This window comes from Opisthocomus hoazin, chromosome 1 (genome assembly GCF_030867145.1).
Source record: "Opisthocomus hoazin isolate bOpiHoa1 chromosome 1, bOpiHoa1.hap1, whole genome shotgun sequence".
NCBI lineage: Eukaryota > Metazoa > Chordata > Aves > Opisthocomiformes > Opisthocomidae > Opisthocomus > Opisthocomus hoazin.
The window spans coordinates 91,694,703-91,710,502 of NC_134414.1; the positions used below are offsets into that span (position 1 = coordinate 91,694,703).

General features: G+C 40.4%; 1 protein-coding gene across 4 annotated transcripts in view; it reads right to left on the reverse strand.

The window, feature by feature from the left end:
- Window positions 1–15,800, reverse strand: part of SH3KBP1 (SH3 domain containing kinase binding protein 1) — a 240,223-nt gene that overhangs the window by 26,659 nt on the left and 197,764 nt on the right. For all 4 annotated transcript variants that reach the window (XM_075429147.1, XM_075429157.1, XM_075429163.1 and 1 more), the window contains 4 exons: window positions 11,662–11,763; window positions 7,726–7,777; window positions 3,861–3,941; window positions 1,267–1,429 (listed from right to left, as the gene is read on the reverse strand). In XM_075429147.1, coding sequence (XP_075285262.1) covers window positions 1,267–1,429; window positions 3,861–3,941; window positions 7,726–7,777; window positions 11,662–11,763 — 398 coding nt within the window. The remainder of the gene's footprint in view (window positions 1–1,266; window positions 1,430–3,860; window positions 3,942–7,725; window positions 7,778–11,661; window positions 11,764–15,800) is intronic.

Sequence of the window (15,800 nt, forward strand, 5' to 3'; positions counted from 1 at the left end):
AGCAAACAGTCGCTTTTCCAAGTGTGCCCAAATGACCAGCAGGTGTGGACTATGTTTCAGAACAACCGGGCAAGCATGTTCAAAGCCAAGAAGTCCAAAAGAAGCTGTGGTGCAGTGGCACCTGGATAGAAGGGAAGTTCTCAGAGATGCACAGCCAAAGCACTTCAGTGACAGAAAACTGGCAGCACAAGGCACCGTTTTTTTATTTGATGTGTCTCAGATTTCACACTAAGACCATTTGTTTAAGGAACCATATGTGGAGGAATGAGGGGAATCAATGCCTAGGATTTCTATTTTATTCCACTCTACCCTATACTCCATCCTGGTATTTAATTCACCATTAGTATACTTGAACTCCAGTAGTTCAGTGGCAGCTTATTTTTCTAACAGTACAATACTAAAATTATTTCTATGCCTATATTCCAGTATTTCTGCAAGATGTGCGGGTTGCCCATTTTAGGCAACTTCTTTTTTCTGGTTTTCATCTATTTCTTTCCACTATGCATAAAGCAAGTCTACAGTGCACAACACAGATTCTGATGACCAGTGTAGCCATCTAGATTTCATTGGGACAACAGGCGAGGCCTTTAATTTCTGCAACCTCTGCTTTTCCAAGCTCTAGTAGAGACTAAATGGACTTGTGTTGGCAAGTCCAATTTCTCAGTGCTCCTCAAAGACTGTAACCACGTCTGATGAAGAGCCTCATGTAACTACAGTACAACAATCAACATCAGAGCATACACACTTGACAGCAGTATTCTGCAGTGGCACCAGCTTAAAGAACATTCTATGACGACACAGGTATTTTGCTAAAAAATGATCTAAAATGACCAAAGAAAACAGACTGAAACCTAGCTGATAGTATTTCAAATGTGCACTGTCTAATGCTGCTCCCCTGTACAATCCAAGCTTTTGCATTGATTTTGTGCACCAGCTAAGCTGGAATAATTTAAGGTAAACTAAGACAGTCAACATCTTCACAACATATTGGTGCAGATATTTCCCACATACCCTGCAGTAGAAACTATGATGTGCAGTAACAGTGCGTTCATCAGCAGAAATGAATTAGAAATGAACAGTCTAAGACTGTTATTCTTGAGAAGATAGTTATGATCCAGCAAGATGACTAGAACGCTTCTTTTTTTGTTGATCTTTAAATACAGTTTACCATGAAATAAATCGTGACATTAACTGTAAAATCTAAATTCTTTAAATGTGTGTTCTTTCCACTAATCCCAAAAGCACTGGATGGAGGAAAAATTATACCTTGTATGAGTTGCAGGCACAACTGGTCTTTCTGGTCGTCGTGGGGGCAAGGTACCAGGTCTATTCACAGAGTTTGCTTTGGGTGGCCGAGGTTTCTTCGGAGGTATAGCAGGAACTGAAGGCTTCTGCACGTCTAATTGCTTTTGCTCTCTCTCTGATCTTTCTTTAAATCAATTATTTTCAGAAAAAAAGAACACGGATATTATTAGGTGGAATTCATTTGCACTCACAAGTCTACAAATAAACAAAAAATCTTCAACTGTAGACACACTGTATACAGAGGAAAAGCTCATTTCCTTTCCACTTCTGTCCTAAATCTTTCTTTACCCGAAAAAACATTCACGACAAATCAGTTGTTTGCCTTGCCTGACTGTTCTGCCTGTAATTCCTCATGGCCAAAATGTGTGCGCAGTGTCCAAATGGGAATGCTGTTTTTTATTTTAGTAACATTGATTTCTGAGCATACAAAATAAGAATGGCAAAAATTGCATACCATATGGAGCAATTTCCTATGAGCACAACTTATATCAAATTCTAATATGAAACAATGTTAAGTTAGAAGGTCACAAAAATAATTATGCTGGATATTCTTAACATCTCTTGAACAAACAGAGTAATACCATTTCTGGGGGAAAAAAGGTGCTTGAAGTGAACTACAGTTAAATGGAAATACAAGCTTCAAAATTCAGTGATGTTTGGCAGGATGTAAACCTCTCGGAAAAATCAGACCTTTTATTTAGGTTTTCAAGCACAGACTTGTATGCTGAATTTTTCAGCTTGCCCATGAAAAACTGGGTCATTTGCAGAACTGATTATGCATACTTAGGAAATGCCACAATACTAATATCCAATGCCAAACACGCAACTCCTGTGAATATGTAAAGTACAATACACATTAATAAATCTTGTAAATAATATGCTCTAAATTCATAATGCAAAACAAACACATAAACATGTTTGCCACACCATAGGAAACCTGATTCAAGAAAGGACAAAACTCTCAAAGGGACCAAAGTTTCGCTCTCTGTATCCCACTTTGTCAACACCCCACTTCCCTTGACAACACTGTGTATGATATGTCATGAATATTACACCTCTGTATACACGTAAGAGGTACTGGGAATGTTGCAGGTACTGCTTAAGGGGTTCTAGGTTTTAGTCTGAGAGGATCATGGAATAAATCACCAGAAGCACAATACACATCAGATTTGGAGTAGTCCAGTAAGTGACTGTTGTTCACAGGCATATACTTTTTCTCAGTACACTTCCAGTTGATGCAATCACTAGGTCCTCCGTAACATTGAAGCTTTTCCAGTGTATTGTGTAATTTTTACACACTTACTCCTATGACAATTTATACTGTGTCAGTGTCCAAGAATCTAAACCATGTATGAGGGACAGGCTAGCCAGCGTACCAACACACAGCGTAAAGAACCTTCCTGTGCCACCCCTGCTGCCACGCCACGCCAAACAATTCCTACGACTCCCCGGTACTCCAGAAATGTAGGCATGACTCCTATGGACTCTCTTCAACATTTAGAAAAGTTACAGGTATTTATACCCTGGGACAGCAACACATTTAAACTTCCTCCACCGTTTTGACAGTTGGCTTTGTAACTCCAAAAATGGCAAGTAAAGGGTTTTGTTGCCAAGATAACCACGAGAAGTAGCGCGCATAACGAAGCGTAAACATATGTAGATGAAAGTGCTAAAACACCTGTCAGATCGCTAAGACTTATATCCAGAAACAGATCTTGGTGCAGAGTCTGAATGTTCTGGCACTAAACTGTAACTGCACATTATACATTTAGTCATGTGCATACATGTGCCTTTTAAAAGTTTGCAAGTTCAAATACTTACAAGTTAAGAAATCCGATAAATAAATTTGTCTGGACAACCTAATAGTCCACTGAAATGTATGAAACTTGACACTGCCTTCAATTAGAGAATCAGTGTAACCATTTTCCCCAAACTATTCAGAATGCACAGTGAACACAATGAAACCATTAAAGGTTTAATTTGCCTGTCACTGCTCTGTGTGGTACTGTGCCCCATTTCTTGCAATGTTCAAACCTGGCTTTAAAGACAGATTTTTTTCACTTTTTCACAGGCGTGTCTATGACTTTTGTGACTATGATAACGGGGCAATTCATAAGCATTAATGACTACATCCTCACAAAACCCCTCTGTGGTGCAGTACAACCACCAACCCTGCTTTTAACTGGAGAACCAAGAGATGTTAATGAAAAAGTACACACTAATCTGGGGCACCTTACTTGATCAAGGACCTGGGTTTTACTGAGCACAGAGCTTTACACTGTGTTTTATGTATTGAGAGCATATCTCCCCTTGACTTCAGTTGAGGCTGCAAGTACTTAACAGCTCTGGATTGGTACAATTGAATACTCTGAATTTAGTCCAAAACCAACAGTGGGATCCTTTCCAAAATGCATATCATCACAGATCTATCAGAGTGCGAAATAAACATCCAAACAATACACTTCATGAAAACAGGGACTGGGAAATGAGGATGTGTATCGGTTCCATTTCCCCTGTCTCTCTGCAGAGAGCAGGCAGGAAAGCACATTTCATACCTTTTTCTTCTATTCGATTGGGAAGACATTCTGGCCTTTCAGGAGGTACCTTTTTGATTTCATGCTTTCGATCTGTGGTACCTGGCAAAGAAAGAAAAATTTGGAATTCTGAACAAGCCAACAAAACAGCATATATGGCCATATAAGCTTCAATTCTGCAATTTCTTATGCTTTTTACATTCTCCAATTTGAAAATGTCTTGCTGAAACTGAATATAGTTTCGAGTATCTGCTTACACCATGATGACAAAAAACCAATCGGATGTTTATGTTTTCACAGTCAAGTTCACAGTTTCCAAAGAGTGCACCTCAGAAGAATACCATTGTAGACATTCTTAACTGAAGAGCCTTTCAACAGTGCAGAGAATCATTACAATTAATTCCATTGCTTCGGCATTTCTCCAAGAGAATACTTAATATGCACAAATACACAGGGCTTATTTTACCTTAAGGTAAAACCCCCCTCTCTTTCACCTCTAGTACTAGCTGTTCACTTCCATATACTAGAAGGATGAGAATACTAGTACTGACAGTATTCTGCATGACTATTTTAATTGACAGCTTTTGGCCTGGAAGTGTAAGCCTCTGCCTTCTTCTGCCTCTGTACTAGAGACCTGGCCACACTGACTTCTGTTGCTGTCAGGAATATGGGAACTTGTGGCACCAACAACGGGAAGATTTTGCAAAAATTTCCTGGCACGTGCAAGATGCAATTTTCTGGTCCCTGTATTATAAGAAATGCTTTACTGGATCTTGGCTTCACTGCATTGGCTAACTACTAGGTGCTAATGCCATTTCGACTTAGCAGTGTTGAAAACCGCTTTAGGTAACACTATTAGTACACCAATAAAAATTACAGTTGGTGACATCCAAGAAAAGCGGAGTAGGCAGGGCAGGGAACACTGGGCAATTTTTTGCTTCCATCTATTCTATTATATGCAGTTATCAAGTACATTTACATTTTCTGAAAGTGCAGTTGTAACTCTCTTCTGCAGCTGGTTCCTAGAAATCAGTACTCATCAGTGCAAATTGCTCATCAGTGGTGATCACTGGCCATTGTTTCTTTATATAACTGTGCTGTTGCACAGGCAACACTTGTATCACTTATTATGTCAATAAATAATAGTGAATTGCCATTTTATGGTTGGACTCTAGATCTTAAGGGTCTTTTCCAACCTAAATGATTCTATGATTCTATAGAAAATACTCCTGAGAGAAGAAACTGTTGCTAGAAACCAATTAAAGCCTTTCTAAACACGAGTTACGCAAATCACAAATCAACATATTGATAATCTTGCACATACTACTGTGTTCAAGCAAAAAAAAAGAGTCTATAGATCTAATTACAGTAATAAGTCATCAGTAACACACAGAGGGACACTCTCAGGCCATGTCTAACACCACGAGCCTACAAACACTTGGGAGCTCCCAGGCTCAGGTGTGCTCCCTACTTGAGTTGTGACCCCCAAATTAATCAGCACCCAGGCAAGCACCATGACCCTGCCTTAGCTGCCAGGAGAAGGCCACCCGCATGGAAGCTCTGCTGAAGTCCGTACCAGAGCCCAGAGTGACTCAACAGAGTATTCCCACCCTCCAGTCTAGCCGCAGGTGTATTGCTTATCCCAGCTACCTAGTGAAATGCCTACTGCTTTGCAATGACTATGTAAGGGACTCACGCTCCTAACCTTGGTTCTCCAGTTTTCACCTTCCTTTGAAAGGCAGCCCAGCACAGACAGCCCTGGCAGTCTACTGCCAAGTAGAATTTGGAAATACAGCCAAACTTCCAGCTATACTACAATACAAACTAGACACCTCCTTTACATATATGCCACTTGCACTACAAAGACCATTTCTAATTATCTGCTATGATTTTATGCTCTGCATCACAAGATACTGCTATTTAATTATGTAGGCTGCAACTGACAGTTCTCAATTTATATGGTTAAATATGCAGAAATGTTACTGGATATTGTTAGCTACTATCAACAGGAAGGCTTGACATAGGGATGTAGTAAAATACAGTGTTACCTCAGTAAAGTGATAATTTGACAAAGTAGAGGATGTCAGGATGGTAATAAACAGAGACTGATTTTCACCTCTAAATACATATCAGAAGAAATTCCTGTGCATAATCAGCCAGGACTTGTCAAAGACTGAATATGAAAACAAAGAAAAGCAATAGCCTTGGCTTTGCCATAGATGTATATGGCCTTAATCAAATTGTCTGCATCCTTTATGCATCCATTTTTCCTTCTGAAAATGGGCACATTATCCTGCTATGGTGACAGAGCTAATGCATTGGATGCAAACAGGTACAAACATACTAAAAGTATTAATTCTTTAATTATAGGAGTATAAATGCAAAGAAACGTAACGTTTTATAGAGCTTTTCCAAAACATGTGCCAGGCTGTAACACCAGTTGTCACTCAGACATCTTTAGCATGCAACCACCACTAGATGGCAAAGTTATACTGCTCTCTCCGGACACTTACTGATCTTAAAACCAAATCTGTTTTTAGGAGTCTCAAGACAGAGTGGAAAATAAACCATGGCTATCAATAAGCAAATCAAATATTTATAGTCATGATTCTGTAGTTACAGAGCTGCTTGAAAAATTCATACTAGCTAAATGATAGCCTATTGAATCACAGTAAATTATGCACTGGTGTAATTTGTTCTTCTATTAATAGATCAAGACTGCAGGAGAGCAAAATTTACTTTTAAAGCACTGAAAGCTGCAACAGATCACAGTGAGAAGAAAAATAATCTGGCTAGATTGGACATGTTCATTTTGGTTTTTTTAATGTGCACCAGCAGTGGGGGAAGTGGTGGTGCTGCTGCAGAATTTTAACAAACTGACTGGAGTTAAGGGACCAAAGAATTCCAGCCGTACTTATGTTTCCACCACAACTGCAATACAAATGAAAACTCTAAGAGTATCTCATGCCTCATGATTTGTGATTTTACATGAACGGAACAGGAACTTGGTTTCTGAGGTCAGAACTGTCAAGTGCATAGATACTGTTTCTAAGTTTCATGGAAAAAATAAAGCATACAGGCACTTTTGAAAATTTGTATTAAGAGGTAATTCTGAAACTACAAATGAAAGCGGTTTCAGCTTTCGGTGTTTATACACAATTCAGTCTAACATATTTCAAAACCAGCTTTGCTAGCACTCATCCGTTTGGAAAACATAATCAGCCCCTTAATACATTTGCCACACCATTATCTACATAACCAGATTCAGGGCAACTCAAAGCTGTAAGTTTTGTACTTATGGCCATGAAGTGTTGAAAACCAAGAATCTAACTATGGCACAGAACCTGGAGACAGACAGCTGGCTCCAGCATTCTTGCAGATCTGTAAGATTTAGATTGCAACTCAGATGGGGCCACTGTAATACAGCCAAGTTTTCTGACACTGCCTTACAGACAGGCAAAAAAGCTCTTTATCTCTCGAATAAATCAGATCTGTAGGTGTAAAGTGAATGCAATTTCCTCCTGCAGGCATTCGTAGACTCCAACTTATCGGGTCTATACCGCAAAGACACGCACACAATCAACTTCAGTCAACGGAACGGGAGAACTTTTAACTATCACGCTAACTCCAAATTAACACATTTAAGGGGTAAAATATATTATTTTAAAATGGTGTAGATGGTTGCCTGTGATACATTTAAAAAGCACCCCACAGTCTTTCAGGGTTATCACCTTTTTGCCATTTGATTCTGATTTATTAGTTGTTGTCTAGACAGCTCCTGCTTATCAATTTTGATACCGATTAATTCTATATAAATTTGAATACACTTAATTTAGACTGAGATGTGCTCACTGACATGTGCTGTACAAAATCAGCTGCACCTTACCTGATGCTTGTTTGGTGACAGGAGCTGATGGAGGTGGTGGTTTCTTCGGTCTCTAAAATTTAATATCAGAAGAAAACAAATTGCTTCAAAATGCCTGTAAATCTCACTCATACAAAGGTTGGAGTTAAACATACATTAACATTAATAATTACAAAACTTGAGGCTACAGATCTGTCACATATTTCCCCTAAAATAAATTCATTAAAATTAATTTGAAAAGAGAAAATAGCATTGACAAATAAAAAGCCAATTACGTACTTTTGCAATTGAAGTGACCTGTTGCAGGGAAAAAATTGCCCAGTTTATGTGCCTTAAGATTAGAGAAATATATGACCTTGAATTGAATCTTGTAAATATTCCAACCCAATCTGGAAAAAACAAACACCTAGATACGGCAAAAGCTGAAGTGTGTTTTCTCAGGCTCATAAATGGGGCAAAAATACTGCACAGGAAATGCTGTAAAGGTTACATTCTATGATATGATATGATTTGTTGTGATATGATAAATTTACAGCTCCATTTGTAAAAAGCAGTTCTCAGAGTTTTAGATGTTTGGTGAAAAGAAATAAATTATTCCAACCAATCTGTACTTCTTACTTTTACCTTCTGTTATGACTGTTTTCCTAATAGATCTGTAATGGCATAGCTGAGAAACACGACCACCAAATCAGTGCCAGAAGCGTTTCTCTTCACCTGCAGGCTAGGGGAGGAGTGGCTTTCCTTCTGTGTTGATGTGTGTGTACAACCCCCCCCCATACTGGCATTCATCATATACATCTTGGAATCAATACAGAAACAAATGGAGCACGCTGCCAGATCAAATGACATACCTTAACTCTCATCCTTAAGAAAAAAAAAAAATCATTGCGAATAAAGCCTGAGTAAAAATTAATCATTGTTTTCTTTGTACGTCCATCCTTTTTTCTGAGAAGAACCTCATTTCCTCTGCTACAGATTGATCACCGTCACTTTCACTACATTGCTGGTTTTGCAACACTGTATACTGTCTTGTGGAACTACCCATAAGATGAGCTTTCCAGATACGCACAGCTCTGCCAAACTTCAACTAGCTGTTTAGGCTGATATTTTCTATCAAACTCACGCTGATTTTTGCCCCTGTATTATTTTCTATGGATCTGCCAAATGGCTCACCTTCCTTGAAGAAAGATCAACTATTTTGCTCACTTGCAGTAATTAGTTCAGCCTCTGCCCTAGAACTCTCCAGTCTTGGTCTGAATGCTGACAGGGAGCAGGTTTTCTGTGAAGGCTGACCTCTTTCCATTCACCCTTCCTGCAGCTCTCTCTTGAATGTAGCAAATGTATTCATCTCTGGAGACACAAAACCCCAGTTTTGCACAGAGCGAGTAAGCCTAACAGCTTAAATCTCTGAAGTTGCCAACCTGCAAGCCTCAGGTTCCTCCTACCACCTTATCCTGCCATCAACCTGAGAAAGCTGTGGCAACTCCAGAGAGCAGAACGGTCTTCTCTAGCCTGCCTGCCTGCTGTGGGCCATCGTCCACAAACAGTAAGTCCCTTATACTCTGAGACACTTCTGCAAGAATTTAGGCAACATGGTTCAAGGCCTAAATGCAGAAAAGTGCAGAAAAATGTGGAAAGCAAAGATGACAGGGACAATGAATTTCTGGTGATAACGGTGGTGAGGATTCACCAGCACAACATAGACATCTGGGTTTTTACTGTGGAGTGGTGTGAGCCTGATCTCACTGACTGTCCATAGGTCAGCAGCTGGAATGCATGAGGTGCACTCCTTTAGCACATTTTTTGGCTTAGTTCTTATCTGAAAGGAGTCTATTTCACGCCCCGGAGACCTGTCTCTGAGGCAAACCAAAGCACAGTAAACACTAACCCCCCCCCCCCCCCCCGACAGCTCCCTCACCAGAACCCTGCTCTGTTTGGCCAGTTTGGGTCAGCGAGCCTGGCTGTGTCCCCTCCCGGCTTCTGGTGAAAATTAACCCTGTCCAGGCCAAACCCAGGACAATTAGACTTTAACTGGAAGCTGATGAGGGAAATACATTGTTTCAAAAAGGCAGAGAAAGATCAGATAGGAGGTAGCGTGAAGGAGCCTTAAGACTGCTGAGGGAAACACGGAAAAGCAAGGAGGACTTAGAACTGTCTCCAGCTGGATAAGATAAAGGAGAAGGCAATGGAGACAGACTAGAAGGGAAGCGAACAGAAAGGAAACCAGCATTGGTTGGACATGAAGAGAACAAAACAACAAAGCAGGGACAAAGAGAGAGGAGGGAGAGGAAAAAAAGCTGGATAAAGTAATTGGGTGTAGGGTTAGAAAGTGAATCCAGATGGTGATTTAGACTCAGGTAGTGAGCTCAGGGGAAAATCCTGTAACTGAGAACACCTGAGAGGTGGAGACTGGGACTAGGCAGTGAATAGAAAAGGCCTGGGACAAACAGCCAAATGTGTGGAAAAGAATCAGGAAAACTGGGGACTGAACAAGGAAATGGGAAAAGATCCCAAGCTCTTGGTCAACACACAGAGGAACTACAGCAACAAATACTTACAGAGCATGGGATGGAATCCAAGGTTTCTGGATCACAACAGAAAATACCTGACAAAACCTCTGGAAAAGTACCCATTTCCTTACCTTTTAGCACTAATTCAAGCAAAGACAGTCTGTAGTCCTACCAGTTACTTACTCATGTGGCCATATCTGTGCCATTTTAAAAATTAATAAAATTTTATTCTCCACATTTACAGCAAACCGAGACGTAATTTCTAGGTGTCTGAATATTTAATTTATTCCACGAGTTATATTCATTGTACTCTAAAGAAAAAAAACACTTAAAGATATATAAGTTCAATAGGACTGACTAAATTTCACCACAAAAAAATGGGTAAGAGTAAAGTTTTTTTTCTTCTATAACAGGCTCACTATGTCTTAAGGCTTATCATTTCTGTCTCTTCTGGAAACCACCTTTATTACTAGGCCTAAAGCCAGGATATCCACTCTGCTATGGAATTGTGTTTTCATCTCTCACAGTTTTTGCTGTTGTTCCATCTTCATTTTCAGTAATTATCATGTTAGCTTCTGTGAGTTGTTTAATAGTTGCTTTATTAAGCTCTCCAAGTTATTTAATTTTTGCCTCCGGCATCCAATTTTATTGCCAAAGATTGAAGCTGAGTGTCAGTGAGTCTCAGTTTTATCACAGGTGGCTTACACTGTCACCGTGAAATACTCATCAAAAGCCTGACTGCAAGCTCGTAATATCCCACTGATGACTGAAAAGGTTCCTAAAAATGGAATGGACTTTTGGGGGAAGTAATCCATTACTTTCTTCCAGGAAGCTGCAGGATTTCTAAATATTGTTTGGCAAATAACAATGTCATCTCTTTCAAATAAACAGAAGGTAGAAAGGCTTCCGCATAGATTTTATATCTTCTTTTTCAATAATTCTGAGAGGTAAAGAAACATGGTTCTGAGATACCAAAAGCTCACTGTTGTCATTCAAAACTCACAGTTAAAATTTCACCCTTTTCATTCTGGAAGAGAACTTGCTGCTGGCAATCAGCACACAGGTGGTACGCTAACTTTTCGTATTCCACTACAAAGGCAATGGAGACAAGTTAACAACCCCAGTAATCACTGCATCACCTGACTCAGCAAATTACCCTGGGATCTCCAGTTCCCCTCTCTCTCAAACTCAGGACGGACGACAGAGGGCTTTCAGGACACGTAGTGGAAGCAGACTGACTGGATGGGCCAATCAAACCTTTCAGAGAAACTCCATAGTACGACTTTAAGCGTCATATGGATGCTTTGTAACCCAGAAATTTGTTTCCTTTAACGTTTTTCTGTTATTAAGTTAGAAGTAAATCTTTGTCAAAATCACAAATCTGAAAGAGAATTTCAACTCCAGTTTCATTCTGTGCTCTGAAGCAAAAATGAAATACGTTGCTTACCTCTTTTTCAAAATCAGAAGGAAGAAGCTTGACAAAGTTATCTGGAAACACACCTCGTCTGCCATTGAGTTCTCCTTCCCACCAACCCACATCAATGCAATCCTACAAAACAACAAAATAAAATGAAGACCACAATGAGTTTGTGTGCTGAACAGATTTGTGTGCTGAAGTGCTCTTTCGCATAATGTCCTGCCTTTTCGTTGGAACATGACAATTTACTGGAGTGCCAGGTTAACAGGGCAATCTACCAGACAAAAACTTCAGTAATCACCCCGCATTACATTATCACATGGAACAGCTACAAAAGAACAATTAACATGCTGTAAGAGCTCAAGAGCTTGTCTGTGTCTAAAGCAAAACACAATTTCCCCATCAGTAAGCATTTTGAGCACTTACGATATTACTTCTCTCTGACTTCATTTTATAGAAAGACAATAACTTAATGAAACTTCGTACTTCCCAGGTGGTGAAAAAGCTCCTTTATTTCCTTTACTTTCAAGAAAAGCTTGACATATTAGAATTACTTCTGACATTATTAAATTTCATCACAGTCCAATTAAGGTGGCATTATACACCTGATCAATAATCTAGTATCACCTTTTCCTGCAGCATTTTTGAGCAGCATAGCGCAGTGTGTGTAGCAAAGTAGGGTACAGCTAAATGCTCCCAATAAGTGAACTACTGTATCAGTGAGTCTAAATGATGAAAAAAATACTACAGCTATTTTGGTAATGAATAATAATAGTAACAGAAGCCACAACCATTTTAAAGAAGGTGAAAATTGTTGCTTAGGTCCTGGAGATGGTAAGCTCCCTGTTCACTTCTTTTTGAGTTTGCTAAAGAGAACATTTCCAGTTGAGATTTTCTACATTATTATTCTGCGAAGGCTGTAGCTGAACCAATTCAGCTGTTTTCCAAAACACAATTATGGGAAAGTCACCCATTGTCTGCTCAATCTTAAAACTATTTCAGCCAATTTTAGCAGCTGGCTCAGCACCAGGCTGGCCAACCTTTGCACCCGCTTGAGCAGTAGCCCTAAATCTTCATGTGGCTCAGAGCCATGCAATAAATATTACACACTTGAGATGTGAGGGAACGGGAAATCCCACAAACAGTGCATGGGTTGGACATGACAAAAACTCACCAGGGATCCCCCTGTTCTATGAGAGCCAGGGTTAAACAGGGTTGGGTTTACAGCTGGGATCCCACATCATCTGGCAACATCAGCCTTCAGCAATTATTGCAGCATCACTGCTTCCACAGCTACAAAACTGGTCTGACCACACCGGCTGCACCTGCCAGTTACACCCAGCTGTCCCAGTAGCAGAGCCACACTGGAGCTGCTCAAGAGTTCAAGATGTTGAATGTTCCTATTCTAACATTTCTAATCCAACCTTGTGGAAACTCTCCCAGATTTAATGAAGTACTTTTGCTTTTCGAAAATCATATTTCACCACTGTTCACACTAGTTCAGATGAAATTTAGCAGCTGTGTTCTCTGAATACTCAGCAGTACTGATGCAGCTCTAACAGTTCTAGCTTGGGGCATGGTCACTCTTCCTGGTCCGTCTATGGTGAGGATTTTGCACCACTTGCTGCTGCAGAAACTGAGTGGTTCTCTCCCTGCAAACTTTATCCAGGCTGTGGAAAAAAGCGCAATAATGTGCAAAGCTGGCTCATTACAATCACCTGTCCCTTCTTGCTTTTCAGTAAAGTGAGAGAGGATGAAAAAGCTGTGCATCTGGAATACCAGAATACAGGGGCAAGATGGAACAGAGAGGTATGGATATAATAGAATCATAGAATCATGGAATCATTTAGCAAGATCATCGAGTCCATATGTACACCTAACACTGCCAAGTCCACCACCATCAAACCATGTCACTAAGCGCTACACCTACATGTCTTTTAAATACCCCCAGGGATGGTGACTCCACCACCTCCCTGGGCAGCCTGTTCCAATGTCTGACCACTCTTTCACTAAAGAAATTTTTCCTAATATCTAATCTAAACCTCCCCTGACACAACTTGAGGCCATTGCCTCTCATTCTATTGCTAGTCACTTGGGAGAAGAGACCAACACCTCCCTCACTACAACCTCCTTTCAGGTAGCTGTAGAGAGTGATAAGGTCTCCTCTCAGCCTCCTCTTCTCCAGACTAAACAGACCCAGCTCCCTCAGTTGTTCCTTATAGGACCTGTGCTCTAGAACCTTCATCGATTTCGCTGCCCTTCTCTGGACACATCCCAGCACCTCAATGTTTGCCTTGTAGTGAGGGGCCCAAAACTGAACACAGTACTCAAGGTGCAGCCTCCCCAGTGCCGAGGACAGGGGCACGATCCCTTCCCTACTCCTGCTGGCCACACTATTCCGGATACAAATAAAAGCAGGCAAGAGCAGGCAGGTAGTTTAGGGAAAAGGGAGAGGAAACAACATGCACTAAGCAAATATAATAGTTTTCACAAAGAACAAAGCTAGAAAAATTGGACAGAAGCAAACAAAACAGGCTAAATACTACACGCCTCATAGCTGCTATGAGGCAACATCCCTCCAGAAACAGCACTGGATCGAGGGGTCCAGAACCTGAACATTCGTGTGGTGTAAGAAAACAGCTTTAAAAACACTGAATGGAAGTGCACAGAATCATAGAATAGTTTGGGTTGGAAGGGTCCTTTAGAGGTCATCTAGCCCAACCCCCCTGCAGTGAGCAGGGACATCTTCAACTCGATCAGGTTGCTGAGAGCCCGGTCCAACCTGGCCTTGAATGTTTCCAGGGATGAGGCATAATGCATATCTTCACAGTGTTTATCTACACCATTTGGCTGTGACGCCATACCTACTGTGCCATGTAAAAGCTGTAGGGTTAAAAATTCACACGCTCACATAAGTCACTGTTATAGCAACGTGTATAGCGGAACAGAATGTTAAATATTCGTTAAAAGACAGATCTGAATTTTTTACAAGGTAAGTATCCAAAATGAGCAAAGCCTTCAAAATACAGCCAGTCTGATCTTCACCTGCCTACGAATAATCATAGCATGCCCACACAACTTGGAAAAGTTTTGAAGATAAATGTTTGCAAATCATTCACACACTACAAAAGTAGAGAGGGAAAACAGTCAGAGGAAACTAGTATTTCTTTGTCTAGAAGAAGCAGACAGCAGTTTAAATAGGGGAGAGAATCCACTGAAACACATCTGAATGTGAATGGGCAACAAAAGATTGCATGACAATACATGTATGCAAAATGGCCTTACTGTTACATTTCCATTAAATCATTTGTTTCAGCTGCTACTGGGACAACAGAAGAATGCAAGTTAACTTAACAAGGTGCACTTAATATCAAGAGAAGTCTCAAAAATATTGTTCACAATGACTGTGCTTGTTGGTATTTTTCTGTAAGTTATAATGCATAACATTGGATGATATTTGAGAAAAACAGACTAGCATTAAAGAAGATTATTGCTTTACTGTTTTGGGTGGTTGGGGTTTTTTTGGGGGGGCGGGGGGGTTAGCTGTTTTTCAGTCCTAGGCATTTATTTAGCTTATTTAGTACACCTCATCTGAGCTAGAGTATGTGCTAACTAAATATACAAGCTAAATATTCTGGTTTCTTGAATCATTGCTGTTTCGGGTGTGTATTTTTCTTTTCCTTCCTATCTCAATAGCCTGATGTAATGTGTTCCTGATATACAAAAGCAGGCACTGAACAATCCTTTCACTTCTTCTGGTCATTTTCTTTCATGTGCAATCTGTGTTTTTCTCCTGCATTCTCCCTTCTCTTGAGCAGGGTGGCCTTCACCAAGGACACTTATCTTTTCGAGACCTTCACGGGAGTTATTTAGGAGATATTTTCCAGATCTGTTCTACTGTCGAGCCTTTATTAGTGAACAGGGCTGATCCTCTACCAGCTGATGGTTTCAAAATATCTACTGAAGGAATACAGGGCTCCAGGAAGGACCAAAATAATCAGTTAGTCATGCATGGCACGGGCAGGCACTGTGCAGGATTTTACTCTTACCGCAGAGCCAGCACCCCTCATTCCTGATGTGAAGGCGCCCTCCCACTTGGCTCTATCTACTCGCACAGCCTAGTAATCAGTGCACTCAACTGTTCCATCACATGGCATGTTTCATAATGC